Source organism: Dromaius novaehollandiae, chromosome 10, assembly GCF_036370855.1.
Source record: "Dromaius novaehollandiae isolate bDroNov1 chromosome 10, bDroNov1.hap1, whole genome shotgun sequence".
NCBI classification, from domain to species: Eukaryota; Metazoa; Chordata; class Aves; order Casuariiformes; family Dromaiidae; genus Dromaius; species Dromaius novaehollandiae.
In genome coordinates this window covers 571,052-590,827 of record NC_088107.1, presented here as the reverse complement: position 1 = coordinate 590,827, position 19,776 = coordinate 571,052, and the positions used below count along the sequence as shown (strand labels likewise).

General features: G+C 64.2%; 3 protein-coding genes across 3 annotated transcripts; 2 read left to right on the top strand and 1 right to left on the bottom strand.

Moving 5' to 3' along the window:
- The first annotated feature begins 4,460 nt into the window (after positions 1-4,460).
- On the top strand, positions 4,461-10,644 carry ANKRD34C (ankyrin repeat domain 34C). The gene is made up of 2 exons (XM_026108032.2): positions 4,461-4,587; positions 6,544-10,644. The coding sequence occupies exon 2, from the start codon at positions 6,592-6,594 to the stop codon at positions 8,191-8,193; it is 1,602 nt and encodes a 533-aa protein (XP_025963817.2). The 5' UTR covers positions 4,461-4,587; positions 6,544-6,591; the 3' UTR covers positions 8,194-10,644.
- Positions 10,645-11,739: 1,095 nt separating this feature from the next.
- TMED3 (transmembrane p24 trafficking protein 3) lies at positions 11,740-15,223 on the top strand. The gene is made up of 3 exons (XM_064517789.1): positions 11,740-11,951; positions 12,545-12,793; positions 13,604-15,223. Exons 1-3 carry the CDS (start codon positions 11,802-11,804, stop codon positions 13,838-13,840), a joined length of 636 nt encoding a protein of 211 aa, XP_064373859.1. The 5' UTR covers positions 11,740-11,801; the 3' UTR covers positions 13,841-15,223.
- A 1,881-nt stretch (positions 15,224-17,104) lies between these two features.
- On the bottom strand, positions 17,105-18,750 carry LOC112987920 (gonadotropin-releasing hormone II receptor-like). The gene is made up of 3 exons (XM_026108027.2): positions 18,163-18,750; positions 17,818-18,022; positions 17,105-17,691 (listed from the first exon to the last, which is right to left on the bottom strand). Exons 1-3 carry the CDS (start codon positions 18,748-18,750, stop codon positions 17,258-17,260), a joined length of 1,227 nt encoding a protein of 408 aa, XP_025963812.2. The 3' UTR covers positions 17,105-17,257.
- Positions 18,751-19,776: the final 1,026 nt, after the last annotated feature.

Here is a 19,776-nt window from a genome sequence, read left to right as displayed (position 1 = left end):
TTCCTTACTTGTCACTTATCGCTTATACTGTCTCCTAATTGAGAGAACAGCTACTAGGAGGAATAATTAGATCCTGGTGAGCGTCTGCGTGTGACTCACCGCCTCTCGGCAGCCTCCGACGAGGGGAGGCGATTGCAGCCGCGGCCGTCTCTCCCCGTGCAGACGCTCACGCTACGTGCTGCAAGCGCAGCAGCCCCCTCATTTGAGGAGGGCCGGGCCGAATCTCTCAATGAAGCGGCTGGTGGGGCTCCCCGTCGCCGGGCTCCCGCCTGGGCGCTCCCAGCAGAGCCCACGCACCGGAGCGCCGCGTGCCCCGTGGGGAAGACACTGTCCAGCCCCAGTCCGGGCCCTTGAGCACAGACACATGCTCTGGGGCTGGTTTGCACCCGGGCTGGGTTATTTCTGAGGTCTGGCAGAGTTGCAGTTTTTGCCCCGATGCCTTTAGTCTTGCAGTTAGGTCAACGGCAAGAGAGAGCAGAGAGATTTTCTTGATATTTCTTAAATTGTAAAGTGTCAAACATTTATATAATCCCACATCACAAAAGTACGTTTAGCAAGAAACCAGAAATAAATGCTGCGAGGCAGGAGCACCAGCTCCTCGTCTCCAAAGTAACTGCAAGCCCCACGCACGTGGCCGTCCGGAGCGCGGGCTGGCCTGTCGCCCAGCCGTCACGCAGCCATCCGCTCCGCGGCCTTGGATATCAGAGGACCTTTATTCTTTTCCCCAGGGCTTGTTCCCTTTTTGTAATTACAGCTTATCCTTCCCTTAATCTCCAAGTCACCCGGGTAGATGCGTGAATTTCTGTCTTGATCTGGTACAAGAATACCTGCTTCATGCTGGGGTGTGCAATGGCTTTCTCTGATGCCGATATTCCGAGCAGAAGGGAGCACAAACCCACACGCTTGGGGGAGAGTCGGTTCTTATCCTGCCAAGGCAGCTTCTGCTATTCTAAATTTTTTTTATATGTAAAGCTTTTCTACAAACACACTGGTGTGCATGCATGCATTTGTGAAAATAAATGGACAAACATACATTTGCAGAGCTGATGTGGCCAGTTTAACACGTTACTGTTACATCTTTGCTTTACTTGAGTTAACAAAGAAACTGCCATAAGGTTTTCCTAAATACTTGCTAACATACGAGCTACTTCATTTTTCTGCCAACTCTGATTATTGCTATTATCATCTTTTACCAAAAAAGGTTGCAATCTGAGATTATATTTTAAGTAATCACAGGAGAAATTTCCCTAATATTAATCAAATCTAAGGCAGAGTACTATGAAGAATACTGTTACAAGCAGCAGTCATCATGTGCTAAATTACAAAGCCAGGAATTACTTTGTGTTTATTGTACATTTATGAACATTTCCCCATTCTCTAGCTAATTACCTGTTTGTGCTGGGACTACTTCTAGCAAGCCAATCTTCTCAGCAGCCGTGGATTAAAATGGGCTGGAGTCTGCAGGAAAGCAGTGTTCTGCCTGGATGAGAGATTCGGGGACCAGGGGTCCCCTCTGGCGACAGCAGAAGGTCCGTGTTCTCGACATCTTCTCACAAGACATCAAGGGGAGCTTTCTGCCACAGAAAGCAGCAAGTCCCAACAGATGCACAGCAGCCGCAGATGATCCTGGGCAGAGACCTGACCCAGCTCCTCCTGGGAAAGGCTCACCTAACGCCTGTGCCCCAGCAGCACAGGCTCCCTCTTCCCAGGCAGCAGCATCAGAGCAGAGTCCAGGAGGGGTTTATGGACCCTGTTTGTGGCCCCTGCTCCTGGCTGCAGAGCTGTGTCTGGTGCCCTGGACGTAGGATTTCACAGCTATGGTGCAGAGCCCTTTCCCTGCCCGTCTCTCCAGCAGCCCCGGCCCCCAGGATGGATGTCAGACTCCTGGGTCATTGGTTTGCCTTGCAAGCCTGCAGAGATCTGTGACCAGCTTGAGGAGAAATCCAGGAGCAGCTTTGAACTAACATATTTCCTACAGAAGGGAGCAGGAAGGCTCGCAAGTACACACAGAAATGGCAAACAACTTCATGAAGAGACCCTGTGCCCAGCATTCACAGTGCTCCAAGCACCCGTCCAGCTGTCTGGAGGTCCCCAGGCCCCTCTTCACCCCTCCTCATCCTCACCTGTCCATGCTGGTGGTGGGGATCTGCCGGGGCAGCCTGAGCCCCTCCTGCCACATGCACGGGCTCTGCAGGGTTGGCACCATCTTGCTGGTGGGAGGGAGGCGTCCAAGCTGGTTCACAGCAGCGGAGGTGCCCGCGCACCGGCCAGAACGTCCTTTCTGGGTGCAGAAAAGGCATTTCTACAGTTGCACACACACCCCTTTGCTGCCACACTCCCCCCCAAAACCTCCACCTCCTCGTGGCCCCCCACCTCCCCAGCCACCCTCTGCCGTGAGCTCCCACTCACGGCTACAGACGTGCTCAGACACACACGTAGACCCGTGCTCACAGGCAGCGCGCACACCTGCGCACTCCCGGCCTCCCTCCCCGCGGGAAACATCCGCTCACAGCGCACGCCGGTGCCGTAGCCCCTCATCCCCCCATCCCGCAGACGCACCAGCCCTCGGCCGAACCCACCTCCCCACGCGCGGTTGCACTTGGCGCAAATAGGCGCCAGCACGTACACCTGTGCACAGGTACTCGCACACCCTCGCACACAGCCGCCCCATGCACACGCGTCCCACACGCACAGAGCACACGCACGGCTGCCCACACCCGCACCTGGCCCTCCACACCTGCTGGGCACACGGGCGCCCCACTCGCACGCCTGGCACACCCCCACTGCCACCCTCGCACACGGGGACCTGCGCACACCTGCGAGCAGGGGACCTCACACGTCTGGCACACAGGCACTCCGACCCCCCCAACACACAGAGCACACAAGTATATCCCCCCCCCACACACACACACACACTTGGAGCATGGGATCGCAGGGCAATTAATGCTGGAAGGGAGCTCGGGAGGTCTCTGCCCTGGCTGGGGATCACCCCAGCTTGCTCCGGGCTGCCTCCAGCTGGGTCCCGAAACCCCGCAGGCAGGGCGACGGCACAGCCCCTCCGGGCAGCCTGTTCGTGCTGGACTGTCTTCATGGCGGTACATGGGCACAGCAACACACGCTTGGCACAGGAGGACCTTGGCATGCACAAGCGCACGCACACACACGTACCAACACACATCCACCAGCACGAGCACTCACAGCCACCCGGGTACAGGTGGGCACACTGACATGCGAACAGCCCTGTGCGCGGACACAGGAGTGCACGGATGCTCGGTTACACACCGCTGCACGTGGGCACACAAACACAGCTCACTTGTACACGAGCACACATGCAAACGCACACACATATGGACACAGACATGGATCCACACACACACGTCACAGGAACACAGCTCCAGAGTGACATACGCACACCCCGATGCACATGGACGCAGACACGCACACAGACACACAGGCCCTGCACACCCACGGGCACAGGCACCACCAGCCAAGCCCTGCACGTGAGCGTAGACACACGGAACACACATGCGCGCACGCACACACACCACTGCACCTGCACACAAACACCCCCGCATCCGCACAGCCCCGCACACACATGGACACCCGCACAGACACACACAACCCCCGCACGCATGGGCGCGCACCCCCGCACACACACACACACACACCCCCGCGCACAGGCGCTCGCACACGCTCCCGCAGTCGCGCGTCCCTGCGCACACGGGCACGGACACAGCGCACCCCCCGCACTGCTCGTGGGCGGGCGCGGGCCGGGCAGCGCCGGGAGCACCGGGAGAACCGGGCAGCGGGTGACGCAGCCGCCCGGAGCGCGCAGAGGGGCGGGGGAACCGGGCACCGCACCGGCGCCGGGAGCTGCGCACCGGCAGCTGAACAGGGGCACCGGGAGCCGCGCACCGCATCGCGGATCTACCCGGGCGCCGCGCTCCGCGCCAGGTACCGGCTCCGGGAACCGGGCAGGGGCACTGGGAGCTGGGCGCCGGCAGCGGGAGCCGAGCACCGGGTACCGGCAGCGGGGACGGGGCACGGCACCAGGAGCGGCCGCGGTGCACGGTACCGGCACCGGGAGCCGAGCAGGGGCACAGCAGCGGGAACGGGGCACCGCACCGGGCACCGGGACGGGCGGGAGGGCTCGGGCGGGCCGGCGCCCCCGGGATCAGCACCTCGGACAGGGACGGGGCGGCCCCGGGCCGCCGCCGCCGCCAGCGGGACCCTCGGCGGTGCTCGGCGCTGCCCGCGGCGCCTCTGCCGGTGCCTGCGGAGCGGGTCCCGGGGCTCCCCGAGCCGCAGCAGCAGCCGCAGGGCCGGAAAGCCCGGTCGCCCCGGACCCGCAGCAGAGCCAGAGCCCCGGCAGGATGGTGCTAGCGGGGTGAGGAGATCACCTGCATCGAGTGCATCCGTTCTCTGCCCTCTCTCTGCAGCCCCAGGGCTGAGCGAGCCCAGGAGCCCGACAGCCTTGCCGACTCCCAGAGGGACAGCGGGAAGGGACAAGGCACCTGCACCCGGGCTGGGACCCTCCAGTGACACCGTGGATGGGCGACAGAGGAAAAGGAACAAGGGGAAATGGAGGTGAGAGACACCAGGAGAGCAACTTTGAAATAAGTCTGGGGGCATCTCGGTCATGTGCCTGTGAGAAGGGGAAGCAACACAGCTTGTGGCCTGTGAGGAGGGAGGGCGACGGGGTGTCCCAGAGTCAAGCACTTACAGCAGGTCCTCGAGCTGCAGGATCCACCCCTCACCCTGGGGCACCAAGGGCACAGGCTTGTGGCGAAGGACAGCCCAGCTCACGCTCACCGCGGAGGAAGGCTTTCGGAGAGGTCCGATGAACACGGGCTGCAAAGCGCTCCAGAGTGAGTCAGGCAGGCTCAGACTGGTCCCTCCACGGATGGAGACACTCCAGGGAAGGGTTGGGCATAGCTTGGAGTGGAAATTGCTGGACAAGCAGGAAGGGGAATGAAAGCACAGAGCAAGCAGACGGCAGGGCTCTCGGACATTCGCTGGCTGAAGGTCCGTTCCTGTGCCTCCACGACATTTCCATGGTACTGGACATTTTCTTGCCCTCATGTGCGTAGAGACCACTAGGTCTGAGAGCTGCAGGGACCGGTGTCATTCCTCAAGGGCACAGGCAGCAGGGCCCCAAGGCGCTCAGTTTGCATGTCACAGCTGTAGAGCCATGCGCAGGAGCCTTACGTGGCTAAATTTCCCATAGCCAGCCCCTGCCAGGCAGCAGCAGGGAAGCACTCGTCAGGAGAGACCACGTCCAACGATCTTCATGAGCTGGTCCTGCAGCAGAGGCTGCTCTGGGTGGAACCTGCTCTTTTATCTTATTTTTCTACACAAGTGGCTCACATCACCATTAAGCAGCATGGAGTTACACACAGCTGATTAGAATTTCATTCAGTGGCGAGGAAGCAAAGATCCTGGCCCTGGTCCAAGAAGCCACCAGAGGTGCTCACATCATCTCCGGTGGGCTCTGCTACAGCCTGAGGGAGCCAGAAGACAGAGCAGGAACCATGGCAGCATCCAGACCACTCTGATTTTTCTGGCACTTGGGGAAGTCAGCTACATTCAGGCAAACATTAGCACATTCATTAGCAAAGCAAGGATGGAAAAGAGCAAGGCAAGTTGAACTAAGATACGGCATTGTCAAGGAGCAACAAGAGCAGGGCTGCTCCATGAGAGGAGATGAGCCAGAAGCCGAGGATGCATTAGCAGGGCACAGTCCCATGGCACCTAAGCAGGGCAGGGCTGGTGACAGCAACAGCTCCATCAGAGCGATCATCAGGCAAAGGGACAAGCCAGGCCCAAGGTCAACCAAGGAAGTCCAGTCAACAGGTCTGGTCTGACAGAGCTGGACACAAGCTTACCCATAACAGAGTCCAAGCCAGAGCTAAGGCCCTGGGCCCGAATTTAAATGGAGGTCCCAGCCAAAGGGCAGAGGGTGTGTGGGTGGGGGGTCTCAGGTGAGGCTGGTCAGGGCAGTTAAGGCCAGCTGTTGCACTCAGGGTCCTGAGTCTCCTGGCATGCCTAAAACAGAGCAAGGCCAGAAACTGCTTCATGGCTGATGGTGCTTCCTGGGAAAATATGGTACATCCTGAGATGAGATTAGCGAGTAAAATTATAGGGACCAATATCAAGAAGTAAATGCATGGTAGAGCAGCAAGAAAGCAGGGCAGGGGCACCTCCCAGCTGACAAAGATCAGCACATTTAGGCCAAGAGATCCTAAAGGAAAGCAAGCACGAGCACAACCCACCCTTTCTTCCCGGTCCAGTTCACTTGGCTTGCATCCCTCGAAGCCCCGCAGGCAGCGCGAGACCCTGTGTGCAAGGTGCTAGAAATGTGCAGAAGGGGGAAGGCTGACGGTAGCTCTCACTGCCTGCCCCGTCGAGGTGTGGGGTGGCCAGGGTCAGGGACGAGCGGGACGCAGAGCAGTGCTGAGCATGGTGTGTCCTGGGAAGGCAGGGAGGGAGCGGGAGCCAGGGCTGGGGAGCAGGCGCTCACGTGTCCTTCTCCGTTACTTTCAGCTGCAGGCTGACACCGCCTTTCCCTGCCAGTGAGCACCAGCCAGGGCCATGGACGAGGCAACGGAGCTGCAGATGGGCGGGAACTCCCTGCTGAAGGCAGTGTGGCTTGGTCGGCTCCGGCTGACCAGGCTCCTGCTGGAAGGGGGGGCTTACATCAACGAGAGCAACGAGAAAGGGGAGACTGCCCTCATGGTGGCCTGCATCACTAAGCATGTCGACCAGCAGAGCATTAACAAAGCCAAGATGGTGAAGTACCTGCTGGACAACAGAGCTGACCCCAACATCCAGGACAAGTCGGGGAAGACCGCCCTCATGCACGCCTGCATCCAAGGCGCTGGGGGAGACGTGGTCTCCCTGCTGCTGGAGAACGGGGCAGACCCCAGCCTAGAGGACCACTCTGGGGCGTCAGCTCTGGTCCACGCCATCAATGCTGACGACAAGGGTGTGCTGCAGCATCTCCTCAATGCCTGCAAAGCGAAAGGGAAGGAGGTGATCATTATCACCATGGACAAATCAGCCTCTGGCACCAAGACGGCCAAGCAGTACCTGAACGTTCCCCCGTCGCTGGAGTTCAAGGAGAAGCCACCCGCCGAGGCCTGCGCAACACCCTCCGACATCAACCTGAAAACACCTGTCTCAGCACCTTCCCCTGCTGAGAAGGAAAACAGCATTTTTGGCTCACAGCCGGCACATCCCAGAGACAGCCATTCTGCCAAGGCTCCCAACGAGCCACCCTCTCCCAGCCGGAAAACCTGCAATCCCAAGAGAGCCCGTTTGCCGCAGCTGAAGCGGCTGCAGTCAGAACCGTGGGGTCTCATCGCGCCCTCAGTGCTGGCTGCTTCCACGAACAACGACGACGCTAAGCGGGTCTGCACAGATGATGAACTAATCATGGGCATCAGCGACCTGTCATTTTCCAAAAAGGCTCCTCTAGCTAGGACCAACAGCAGCAAGAGCAAAGACCCCTCTCTCTTCCCCCTGGTAGATGAGCAGGCTCTGAAGACACCATCAGCTTCCGGGTCAGTCACAAGGAAAACGGTTTACGAGAAGAGTCAGGCTGCCCATCAGCGCTTGCCCCGAAGGAGCACAGCCCCTGCGGAGTCAGAGAGCATCGGCTCCTCCGCTGTGGGCTCAGCAGCGGCAGTGGACACGCTGCACTGGAGGAGGCTGGCCACCGAGCACCATGGCTCTGACTCGCAGCTCTCCTGCAGCAGCACCGGCCCGGCCGATGCGGGGAAGGTGCCTTCGGAGAGGAGGAAGAGCAACGGTTCCCACCTGGCTCTGTTCAACGGCTCGCGAGAGTCCCTGGACAGCATCTCCAGCACATCTCCCGGGACAGTCCGTCGCCGACCGCCCAACCTGCTGGAAAGGCGAGGGTCTGGGACCCTTCTGCTAGACCACATCTCTCACACGAGACCAGGATATCTGCCACCGCTGAACGTGAACCCCAACCCCCCAATCCCTGACATTGGCTCCAACAGCAAAACTTCCTCCCCACTCACTGCTGGCTTAAAGTCCCTGGTACCCGTTGCTCCTAGCTCACCCAAAAGGGGTGACTTGAGAACCAAAAAGAAGCTCCTCCGGAGACACTCCATGCAAGTGGAGCAGATGAGGCAGCTCTCTGATTTTGAGGAAATAGTGGTCCTGTAGTTACATGGCAGTTTATCTTCCAGAAAGTTTACCAAATCAATGTCCCCTCTGTAGAAATGTAAATGATGGTTCCTGAACACAGCAGTCACCCGGCTCTGGGGGAAGCACTGGCAGCTAAGGGGGTGTCTAGACCTGCATGCGGGGTTGAATGAGGAGATGCTTGCGCCCGGTTTCCAGACCTGTAAAGAGAACTAGGGAATCACAGGCAACAGGGAATCAAGCCCAAACATTTAAAGAATCCTCTGCTCTTAATTCCTTTCTGGACTTCCCCCAAGAGCAACTATCTGAGATCCGTTCTCAGAACATCTGAGATATAGTCAAGCTGCACACAAAGGCTCCTGGCTGTGGTTCATTTCTTCCTGATTATTTATGATCCATTTCTGTTCCATCCCACTCGTTCTGACACAGAAACCAGTCTGGGAGCCCCGTGTCAGGGAGCCACAGGGATGATGTATTTGTGAAGTGCCTATGAGGAAGGAAAGGAGCTTAATGCTGTGAGAGGCTGGAAGAACAGAAATAACCCTCCTTAGCAATTGAATGTATTTATGCCTTCACTGTGCTGGAGAAGGGAGACAATCCTCTGCCTCAGAGATATCCCAGCACTTTGAAACCCCAGATGCTGAGTTAAATCTGTTACCGGTGCAACCCAGTGTCTTCAGTGGGCTCGCATCTGGAATGGATTTGCCTCAGCTTCTCTAAAGTAACTCAGACTCAGAGGCATTTCCCACCGCACTGAGCAATTGCAAGCACTGAATTCCCCCCCAAGGAGCACTCCCAGCTCCGTCTGTACGGGAAGCTTCGGCGAAGGATGGGGTGACGCTCGGCCCGGGCTGCCGTCACGGGGTGGGCTCCCAGCGGGGCCGCGCGCGAGGCACCGCAGCGTCAGGCCCCGGGCACGGCCCTGATCCCCGGCTGCCTGGGAGCTGCATCGCCAGCGAGCAGCGCGCTGGAGAGGGTTCATCCCGCAGCGAGGGAACCTGCGGACGCAGCACCGCAGCCAGGATGCCTCTGTTCTGCTCCTCCACCGCAATAACGGTCCTGGGGCCAATGGCCCTGCAGAAGCAGAGCCAAGCGAGGGAGGAGGGGAAGGACTGGGGGGGCCTGGGCCCAGGCAGGAGGAAGGGGCAGCCAGGAGAGGAGCCTGCCCGGTGCTGCTGCCCGCAGCAGCTTTCTGCACAGCCTGGTCCTGATGCAGCCGGGAAATGTCTGCAGGGCTGGCGGTGGGAATCTGCGTATCCTCCTTTGTGCGTGGGGACCCAGACCCCAGTCCTACAAACGGAGCTGTGCAGCACCCAGCTGCAGCACCAGGCCTGCACAAGCAGCACGCGGCCGCTTTGCAACATCAGGGCAGCAAGACCTTGCGCCTTCAACCCGCTCCCACCCACGTCCCTCACTGCTTTGGCCTCACCAAAGCACCGGCTGTGGGGAACACTCCCCAACACACGTTTATTTTGGATTCTGGGCTGGTTTTGGCCTTCCTGTGCTGCAGCTGCTGTCAATCTCAGCTAAACCCCACTGCACAGAACCAGCTCGAAGAGGAAAATCAACCCACGGTCTTGTGCTATTAACTCAGTGAATGTTTTGGATCTGCAGCCTACCTTAAATGTCGTGCCACTAGTTTAAACCCAAGTGAGAATAACTCCTGTGGGTTTATTCAATGAAATCTAACACGTCCCGACGCCCACGGTAAAGACGGCACAGCATCGCTTTGACAAGCAAGTGACAGCAGTCTCGCTCCACTCGGGCTGATGTGTCGTTCTGTCGTTGCCTAGATCAGCCGAACACACGCTTCCGCCAGTCCTTCCGAAACCACTCACGGTGCGCTCGTACTTCCCGGCGCGTTCGCTGTCCTCCGGACCGCTGCGAAACTTTGCACAGTTCCTGCACAAAGCAGCATCGTATGTTGTTTCAACTGCACAAGAATGTCCTTTGAAAGTGCATTTTAGATTTAAATACGCTATTTAGATCAAAGGTGGGCTTATATTTTTCCAGCCTTAAAGTTTATACTTTCTGTAAGTCAAATGTCTTACACAACGAATTTCAGGCATATTTTACTTATAACAATGGAGTTTGTCTTATATTTTAGATCGTGAATTTGAATCCTGTAGTTCACTTTTTCTGTTCATTTTTAAATATTCCAATATTTTGTGGGTTTTTAAAGTGAAATTTGATGTCTTTCATTAGTGATCTAAGACAACAGTGCCTGCAAAATGCAGGTTACGTGTTATGAGCTTCCTGCATTCTGTGCATTGGAACTGGGAATGTGATAAGTGCTCCTTTATTGGAATATACAGGAATATTTTAACCAACTTACTTAAACGAGCGTGTGTGTGTGCGTGTGTGCATACAGACATAAATATGCAGAAAGATGTTTGAAGATAGTGTCATGTAATAGCATAGAATTTTTATATTATTATTATTATATTAATAAAAAGTTTAGTATCGTCCTTAAATCCATCACTGCAATTTCCCGAGTTATGAATTATTTTCCTTCATACCTCCCCGGTGCTCGGGGCAGGTAGCAATCGGGCAGGCAGAGCGGGGTGCCCGGACGGCCCTCCTTGCCCCAGCGCTTGCTGGGGCCCCGGCAGCGTGGATGGTCCAGGGCTGCGGCAGCGCATCAGCGCCCAGGGCAGCTTTGTGCCGGCCTGGCCCGGGCAGGAGCCCCTGCCCCGGGGGGGCCACGGTGACGGCCCTGGGGAGCTTCACCCCAGCCCCCTGGCCCCAGGCACCGTCCCAGTGCCAATGCCCAGAGCGCTGTCTGGTTCCCCAGTGCCCTGAACACCAGGACAGGCCCCACTGCCGCAGGCACCATTCCCAGCCCCAGAGTACTGGGACAGGTCACCAGTGCCCCCAGCACCATCCCAGTTCCAAGGGCCCGGAGTACCAGGAAAGGTCCCCAGTGCCCCAAGCACCATCCTGGTCCCTTGGGCCCAGAGCACCAGGACAGATCACCAGTGCCCCGAGCACCATCCCCATCCCCAGGGCCCAGAGTCCTGGTACTGATCCCCAGTGCCCCCAGCATCATCCCGGTTCCCATGGCCCGGAGTACCAGCACTGGTCCCCAGTGCCCCGAGCACCATCCCCATCCCCAGAGCCTGGAGTACCGGGACAGGTCCCCAGCACCCCAAGCCCCGTCCCGGTTCCCAGGGCTCGGAGCACCGTCCCAGTTCCCAAAGCCCGGAGTCCCAGTACAGGTCTCCAGTGCCTCCAGCACCATCCCGGTTCCCAGGGCTGGGAGTACCGGGACAGGTCCCCAGCACCCCGAGCCCCATCCCGGTTCCCAGGGCTCAGGGTAGCGGGACAGGTCTCCTGCGCCCCGAGCCCCGTCCCCATCCCCCGCTCCCCGCAGCCCCGAGCCCCGTCCCCGCTCCCCGCAGCCCCGAGCCCCGTCCCCGCTCCCCGCAGCGCCGCGGCAGCCCCGGTGCCGACGGGCCCCTCGCCAGGCCGCTCCCCGGCTCCGCCGCCCGCGCGGCAAAGGCGTCGCGGAGGCCGCGCGCAGCCCCCGGGGCGGCCCCGCCGGAAGAGCCGCGGTCCGCTCGGCTGCCACGTCAGGCCTGGGCGGCCCCGGCGGGCGGAGCGGCGCGGCGCGGCGCGGCGCGGCGAGGATGGGCGGCTGGGCGCTGGCCGTGCTGCTGTGCGCGCTGCGGGCGGGCCGCGCCGCCGGCACCGAGCTCACCTTCGAGCTGCCCGACAGCGACAAGCACTGCTTCCACGAGGAGCTGGAGCGCGGCCTCAAGTTCACGCTGGACTACCAGGTACGGCCCCGCCGGGCGCCCCGGCCCGGCCCGCGCCCCCCGACCCGCCCCTGCGCCTGCCCCATCCCCGCGCCCCTGCCCGTGCGCCCCTGTCCCCGCGCCCCTGCCCCTGCCCCATCCACGCGCCCCTGCTCCCACCCTGCCCTGCGCCCCACAGCCCCGGCCGGGCTCCGCTTGCACCTGCCCCACACGCCCCAGCCGCACATCCCTCCCCGCTGCCCCCGCGCCGCGCCGGGAGCCGTTCCCGGACCTGGCCGCGCGCCCGGCACTGCTCGTCTCGGCGGCGGTCGGCGGTGCCGGGCTGCGCCCGCCGCAGCTGCAGGTGCAGGTGCGGGAGCCCCCGGCGCGGCCGCTGGGGCGGCTCGGGGTGTCCCCCCGCGCGGGTGTCACGCGTGAGCTCGGGGCGCCTCGGAGCACAGAGCTTCCGCGGTGCCGCAGCCGCCCGCGCCCCACGCTTGTCGCGTGCCCTCGGCAGCCGCGAGCACCGTGTGCTGCGCCGCTGAGGCCGCGGCCCCGGGACGGAGCAGAGCGCGGGGGAGCAGGGGGGCTCCCGTGGCGGTTCTGCAGCTGCCACCACGCGTCTCCTTCCGCAGGTGATCACAGGGGGACACTACGATGTGGACTGCTATGTGGAGGACCCCAACGGCAGGACTATCTATAAGGAGACCAAGAAGCAGTACGATAGCTTCCCACACCAAGCCGAAGTCAAGGGCGTCTACACTTTCTGCTTCAGCAACGAGTTCTCCACCTTCTCGCACAAAACTGTCTACTTCGACTTCCAGGTCGGCAACGAGCCACCGATCCTGCCCGACATGAGCAACCGAGTCACCGCCTTGACACAGGTTTGTTGCGCACCACGACTCCCTTCCCGCATCGGGAAGAAGGTCCTGCCGCAACTCCCGCTTGTGGCCAAACAGCCCAAACCCGCCGGATGGCCGGTCCGGGCTCATCCCCCTTCCCCTCTGCCGAAAGCAGAAGTGCCCAGCTGCCGGCTAACCGCTCCGGCGGGTTGCAGGCACAGCTGTCCCGGAGCGAGGGCAGAGCTGCTGGCCCAGGCAGGAGAGATGCGCAAAGGCAGATGTCGAGGGTGCTCTGAGCAAAGGCAGAGCCGGGTCTGAGCCTCCTCGAGTCCTGCAGCCCCGTGGCTTTCGCCAGGGTTCCCTCCATACAGGAGGGAGGGCAGCAAGGCTCTTCCGTCCCTTGTATGAGCCAGGAGGGGTGGCCGTGCTCGGGGCTGGGACCCGACCCCCTCCCCGAATTCCAGCCCCAAACGCAGAGGGGTCCGCAGGCCGGCTCGGTGGCTGCGGCCCACCCTTCCCAGGCACCACGCTCCGCACCCTCCCTGCCCTGCACTCGGACTGCCCCGGCAGCCCCTTCCCTCCGGAGCACGAGGTGCTCAGTGCCGCAGGCGTTGGGCCCCAGCTCCTCCCCGCAGGCAGCTCCGTCGGGGCCTGATCTCAGCGTTTGCCCCTCAGGCAGAACCGCGCTGGCGTAGGGGCCTCACCCGCTCCTCCTGGGAGCAGCCAGCGGCACAGGGAGCGTCTGTCCATCCCTGATGCCAAGGATGATCCCCAGCTCCCTTCACCACAAGTGAAGGTCCAGGTTATGCCGTGTCCGGGTTTGGGAGAAATGGAGCTTGTCTGTCTCCGCAGATGGAGTCTGCCTGTGTCACGATCCACGAAGCTCTGAACACGGTGATAGACTCCCAGACTCACTATCGCCTGCGGGAAGCCCAGCACCGCAACCGAGCGGAAGACCTCAACGACCGGGTTTCGTACTGGTCGGTTGGGGAAACCATCATCCTCTTTGTGGTCAGCGTTGGCCAAGTGATGCTGCTCAAAAGCTTCTTCACTGAAAAGAGACCAGGCAGTGGCGGAGCCGGCACCTAGGAGCCGAGGGCATTCCTGTGCCCAGGCCTGCAGCAGAGGGTGGGAGGCAGGAGCGGGCAGACAGCCAGCGGTCTCCTCGGTCACACGTTTACCTCTGTCCTTCGCAAGGTGCTGCCGTAGGGAGGGGGCTGGGGAAGAAGCCGGGGATGATGCAACACTGCAGACCTAGACGGCAAACGGTCGTGGCACAGGCCTCCCGGAGCAGTTCCCCCGGCGACACTTCCCTCTTTGCCGTCGCCCGCCGGCTCCGCGGTGCCTGCCGCTCCCTGCCCCTCGCCCAGCCTGGCTGCCCCTGCTCGCCCACTCCTCCGGGGAAGGGGGAGGACCTGCCGAGGTTCTGCATCGCCTGCCCTCTTACCCGGTGCCCATTGCCCCTCCAGAGCCATTGCAAGGTGCAGCCCCACATCCGGCAAGGCCACACACTGCCCCCGCGCCCAGCAAAGCCCCGCGCCGGGGGGCAGGCTGCTGTGCCCAGCCCCGCTGCTCAAGGGGGATGGGGGCAGACCGGCCCCCCCAGCCCCCTCCTGCTGACCTTCCCAGCGCCACAGGACGTGCCGTTGGCCTGGAGGAGACCTGCAGGATTTGTGCCTCCGGGGGCCGTGGAAGAGCTGGACACGGGAGGGGCCCTGGACACGGGAGGGGCCCGCAGGGCTGCTGGCAGGCGCGAGCGCAGCTCCTCCGCGTGAGCGCAGCTCCTCCGCGTGCCGCAGCCTGCAGGTCGGTCTCCCCATCGCTCACCAGCGCGGGCGCAGCATTGCCGGCCCGTGCCCGGGGCTCCGGGAAACCCTCGTTGGCTCCAAAACCAGCGGAGAGGTTTCCGCAGGGGCTTTTTGCTTGGTTATTTCATTTGCTTTGCGAGCCCCTGTCCTCACAGCAGAGCACTTCCCAGGCCCGTCTCGGCAGGCTGAGCTAGCAAGGTGCTTGATAGAAGATAAATTTTCATAACTACACACACCTGGGGCTTGGGCACCACGAATGACGCCGTGCCCAGCAAACAGCAGGCAGGAGCAGGCAGAGCTCTGCTCCGTCTGTGCCGAGGGAGAGACCGCAGCCAGCAGGGAGCCCCCAGCCCCTTCCCAAAGCAGTGAGACCACCCTGCTCTGCTGAGACTGCAACCCCACCACCCCATCCCCGGATTCCCCCCAACACAGACCCTCCTGCTCCCCCGGCCGCAGCAGCGAGGCTGGCAGGATGCAGCACACAGGTGAACCGCGGTCCCCAAATCACCCCACAGCCGCTTGCGCGTGACCCTTTGGAGACCAGAGCCTCGGACGCTGCCGTCAGCCCCCCGGCAGGCGTGCGCAGGAATCGCGCTCCTCCTGAGCCGGAGCAGCACCGCTGTAACGCTACTTTCCCCCTTCACAATAAACCCGTGCAATCGTGGTCCCTGCTGCCGTTATTGGCCCCTGCTCCCCGGCACGGACAGCGAGGTACCCAGCGGCCAGCGCGGAGCTTTCCTACCCGCCTGCAGCAGGTCCTGCCAGCTCCTGCCCCAGCCGGCCACTGAGCCCCTCCCGGAGCTCCTGCAGTCACTGCCGCTGCACAGCGCAGCCCGCACGGGCAGCGTGCTGCTGCCTGGCTGAGCCGACCTGCGCGGCTGCACCGCTGCAAACCCGGGGGCTGCCAGCCTCGCGTGGGCCGTGCGGGGCCGGAGGAGCCCGGCTGGGCCGGCCTGGCCTCGGCCCGGAGCCTCGCTGCAGAGCTGCCGTAGCCGAGCGTCGCTGCGCAGCAGAGGGAGCTCCGAGAACGCAGGCGGGAGCAGTCCCGTGCTGCCAGCCCGGCCCGCTGCCAGAGCTGTGTCTGTCCGCCGGCGAGCCAGGTCCAGGCTGTGCATCCGTCCGCCTGTCTGCCAGGTCCAGGCTGTGCATCCGTCCGCCTCCCTGCCAGGTCCGGGCTGTGCATCCACACGCCTCCCTGCCAGGTCCGGGCTAGCTCGGGAAGCCGTGCAGCGCCAATCCCGCCTGGACCATGCCCGCCGGGCTGGGGGTCTGCAGCGGGACAGCCATCAGCTCCGCGCCCCACCGGCTGTGCCAGCCCGTGCCGTGCTGCTGCCAGCTCCCCCGGCTCCCCCGGAGGCTGTCCCCTCCGGGCAGCCCCCTCCCGGGACACCCGAGCTGGCCATGTGGTGGTAGCTGCCTCCCAGGGAGTCCAGCTGGCACCCGCGATGGCCCTGGGCGCTTGCTGGCTCCCCAGCACCTGGGGGCTGCTGGCCCTGCCTTTCACCCCCACCGTGGCCCCCAGAGCCCCTGCAGCAAGCGCAGGGCTTGCACAGCACCTCCCGGAGCTGAGACGTCTCGGAGGCCGGGCCCGGAACCGCTGGCCCGGCCCCAGGGGCCTCGTCCAGCCCCGCAGCAGCAGCCCGGGGCACGGAGAAGGGCCCCCGCTGTGCCGGGGCCGGATGCGGGGTCAGCACCAGCCGGAGCAGCGCCAGTCTCCCCGCTGCTCCTTGGCAGACCTCCGTCCAGGAGGACGTGTTTTAACACAGCCAAGCGCCTCTCGCCCTCCCTCCCTGCCCGCTGGCAGCCCCCGTGCACGGGCTGGGCTGGCAGCAGCAGTGGTGGATGAGCGGACGCCCGGCCCTGGACGAGCAGCGGCTGCTCCTGCCGCATCCCCAGCCTCTCCCGCCCCAACACAGCCGCCTCCCGCCAGCTCCCGCGTCCGGCGGCAGCTCCGGCCTTGGAGTTGCTACGCAGCCGGGAGCGGGCCGAGCTCCCGTGCCTCGCAACGACCTTCGGCAGGAGCAGCCGGCTCCCGTTTCCAGAGAGGAGCCAGCGCAGGCGGGGCGGAGCGGGCTCGCGGAGGCCGGCGTCCCGGGAACAGCGCCAGCGGCCGCCCCGGAGCGGGGAGCAGCCCCGCGTGTGCCGGGACCCCGGCTCCACGGGCCCAGGGGACCGGCGGGGGCTGAGCAGAGCCCCTGCTCCCTCCGCAGAGGGCACAGTGCTGAGCCCTGGCCAAACCTGCTGCACTCCCAGCGCTGCCCCTTCCCTCCTCTGCCCGTGGGCGAGCAGGGTCCCTCCGACCCCCTGGAGCTGGAGGGGGCCAGCTGGGGCCAGCCCCCTCCCCACCAGCCCCCTCCCCACCAGCCCCCCAGCCACAGGCACCTCCAGGGAGAAGCAGCCGCAGGAGGTTTTATTGCTCTGCCGAGCTCCGCTCCAGCAGCTTTCCAGCAAGCTTGGAAGGCCCAAGGAGGGACAAGGGGACGAGGGGCACTCGCGCACCTGCCCGGCCGCGGGACCAGCTCCCCCCACCCCTTGCAGAGGCGCTTTGGGGTGCGGGAGCAGAGCTGCAACGACCCCGTCCTCCCCGGGCCGGTCCTGCACCGTCCTGCCCGCCACTCCCGGCGGCAGCCCCGGCCCCGGCCCCGGCACACGGCAGCTCGGCGGGGAGCGGGGCCCCAAGGGCTCCCCGGCAGCGGCCTCACAGGGAGCTGCTCTCGCAGGCGCTGGCCCCGGCCGGCGGCCCCGGCGCCTCGGGCCTCCGCTTGGCCCGCAGGGAGGAGGCCGAGCAGCGCGAGGAGCCCGTGGCCGGGGAGGGCGGCTCCGGCGCGGGGCCCGGCCCCCAGGGGCAGCCGCAGCCCGCGCCCCTCCGCCAGGGGATGGTGAAGAGCCCGTAGGTGATGGGGTCTAGGCAGGCGTTGAGGAGGCCGAAGATGAAGAGGATGTGGCTGAGGGACGGCGAGACCCTCCTCTCCACGGCCCGCGGGCAGAACCAGTACCACAGCCCCAGCAGGTAGTAGGGGGTCCAGCAGACGATGAAGGAGGAGACGATGACCAGGCTCATCTTCAGCATGCGCAGCCGTGCCCGCGGGATGTTGTTCCTGGAGCGCCGCAGGGACGTGTCCCGGGAGGAGACTGGAGCGCGGGAGCGCAGCCGCCTTAGCCAGCTGCCGGGACAGGGACAGGGGCCCCCGCCCACGAGGGAGCCCCGGGGGTCCCTGCCTAGCCCCGGCCCCCCCGGCCCCGCGGGCAGACACTCACAGAGGCCGTTTCCCATGCGCCGGGAGATCTCCAGGAGGATGCGCGCGTAGCAGCACACCATGACCAGCAGCGGCAGCAGGAAGAGGCCGGCGAAGCTGAGCATGTTGTAGAGGGTCTCGTGCCAGGGCTGGCCGAAGCTGCCGCGCGTCGTGCACTGCGTGAAGTTGCGCGGGGAGCGGACGGTGACCGTGCGGAAGAGGAACAGCTGGAAGCAGAGCACGGATGGGCCGGCGGCCTCTCCCCGGGGCCGCGGGGGAGACGGAGACCCTGCCTCGTCCCTGGGGGCCCGGGGACGGAGCAGAGCCGCGGGACCGGGGCAGGAGGGGGGGGCGAGGGCCGGGGTACCTGCGGCACGGAGAGCCCGGCGCTGAGCAGCCAGGCGACGTAGAGCATGAGCCGGTTCCTCCTCCGGGCGCGGGCGATGGCCAGCGGGCGCAGGATGGCGGCGTGCCGGTCCAGGCTGATGACCACGGTGACGAAGGCGGAGGCGTACATGGCCAGCAGCCTGAGGTACATGAGGAGGCGGCAGGCCAGGTCGCCCGCCCGCCACTGCAGGGTGATGTTCCAGACGGCGTCCAGCGGCATGGCCACCACCGTCACCAGCAGGTCGGCCGCGGCCAGGTGCAGCAGCAGCACGCGGATGTGGGAGCGCCGGCCCCCCCGCCGGCCCCCGGCCGCCCGCAGCACCGCCAGGTTGCAGCCGGCGGCGAGGGCGAAGAGGGCGAAGGTGACGGCCACGCGGGCCTGGGCGGCGGGGGAGAAGGTGGGCAGCCGCAGGGCCTCCTCGCTGCCGTTGGGCCGGGGGCCCCAGGCGCAGCCCCTCTCCAGGGGGGGCAGGCTGCTGCCGGGCGCCGCGCCCGCTGCCCCGCTGCTGTTCCCCGGCTCGGGGTCCTGCCGGCTCCCTCCTGCCGCGAGAGGCAGCGTCAGCACCATGCCAGCCCCCACCTGGGCCCGGCCGGGGTGTTCTGGGGATGGGGGCTCCGCAGGAGCACGGTCACTCTCAGCTTGGGAGGGGAGAGGCAGCCCCAGCCCCCCCAGAGCCCTGCTCCCCGCCAGCACTGTAGTGTCTGCCCCAGGGACCCTCACCCAGCTCCCCCGTCCCCGTCCTCAGCTGCTCTGTGCATCCCTGCTCCCCCGTCCCCGTCCTCAGCCGCTCCGTGCGTCCCTGCTCCCCCGTCCCCGTCCTCAGCTGCTCCTTGCGTCCCTGCTCCCCCGTCCCCGTCCTCAGCCGCTCCGTGCGTCCCTGCTCCCCCGTCCCCGTCCTCAGCCGCTCCATGCGTCCCTGCTCCCCCGTCCCCGTCCTCAGCCGCTCCGTGCGTCCCTGCTCCCCCGTCCCCGTCCTCAGCCGCTCCATGCGTCCCTGCTCCCCCGTCCCCGCAGAGCTGGGAGGGTCCCTGGTGGCAGCAGGCAGGGCCAAGGGAGGCCTCCTCAGCTGACCCCGACCCACTGCCGGCCCCAGGCCATTGCTGCTGCCTGGCCCGTTCCCCACCCCAGAGCACCCCCCGTCCCGCAGTGGGGGGCTGAGAGCCTCCCAGCCCCAGAGAGCCCGAGGCGAGGGGCTCCGTGGGACCGGGCACCCGCTTCCCTGCACCCACCTCACCTCCAGCCACAGCCTCCAGCCCAGCTCCTCCGCTGAACCGGGCCATGTCCCGGCCGCTGCTCACGCTCCCCCGCCTCTCTGCTCCGAGGGCTCCTGCATCAGCGCTGCGCCCAGCCGCAGCAAGCCGGCCGGGGGCCCGGCTCGCCGAGCACCGAGCAGAAGCACCGCACCCGCCGCCGGGAGAGCGGGGAGCAGGGCGGGTGTTGCTGCTGCTCTGCCGCCGGCAGCCACCGCCGCTGCCGTCCCTGGCCCCGTGCGGCAGGCGCGCGGTGGGATGCCCTTGGCAGCTCAGGTTGCTCCTTGACGCAACCGGCCCGCTTGGAACGTCTTGCTCCTTTCCCCCCGCGCCACCCACGTGC

Coding starts and splice junctions, on each gene's coding strand:
- ANKRD34C (XM_026108032.2), top strand. CDS start 6,592: ATGGACGAGGCAACGGAGCTGCAGATGGGCGGGAACTCCCTGCTGAAG.
- LOC112987920 (XM_026108027.2), bottom strand. CDS start 18,750: ATGGTGCTGACGCTGCCTCTCGCGGCAGGAGGGAGCCGGCAGGACCCC. Junction 18,023..18,162: donor CCGGGCTCTCCGTGCCGCAG/GTACCCCGGCCC, acceptor CTCTGCTTCCAG/CTGTTCCTCTTCCGCACGGT. Junction 17,692..17,817: donor GCGCATGGGAAACGGCCTCT/GTGAGTGTCTGC, acceptor CCCGCGCTCCAG/TCTCCTCCCGGGACACGTCC.
- TMED3 (XM_064517789.1), top strand. CDS start 11,802: ATGGGCGGCTGGGCGCTGGCCGTGCTGCTGTGCGCGCTGCGGGCGGGC. Junction 11,952..12,544: donor AGTTCACGCTGGACTACCAG/GTACGGCCCCGC, acceptor CTCCTTCCGCAG/GTGATCACAGGGGGACACTA. Junction 12,794..13,603: donor GAGTCACCGCCTTGACACAG/GTTTGTTGCGCA, acceptor CTGTCTCCGCAG/ATGGAGTCTGCCTGTGTCAC.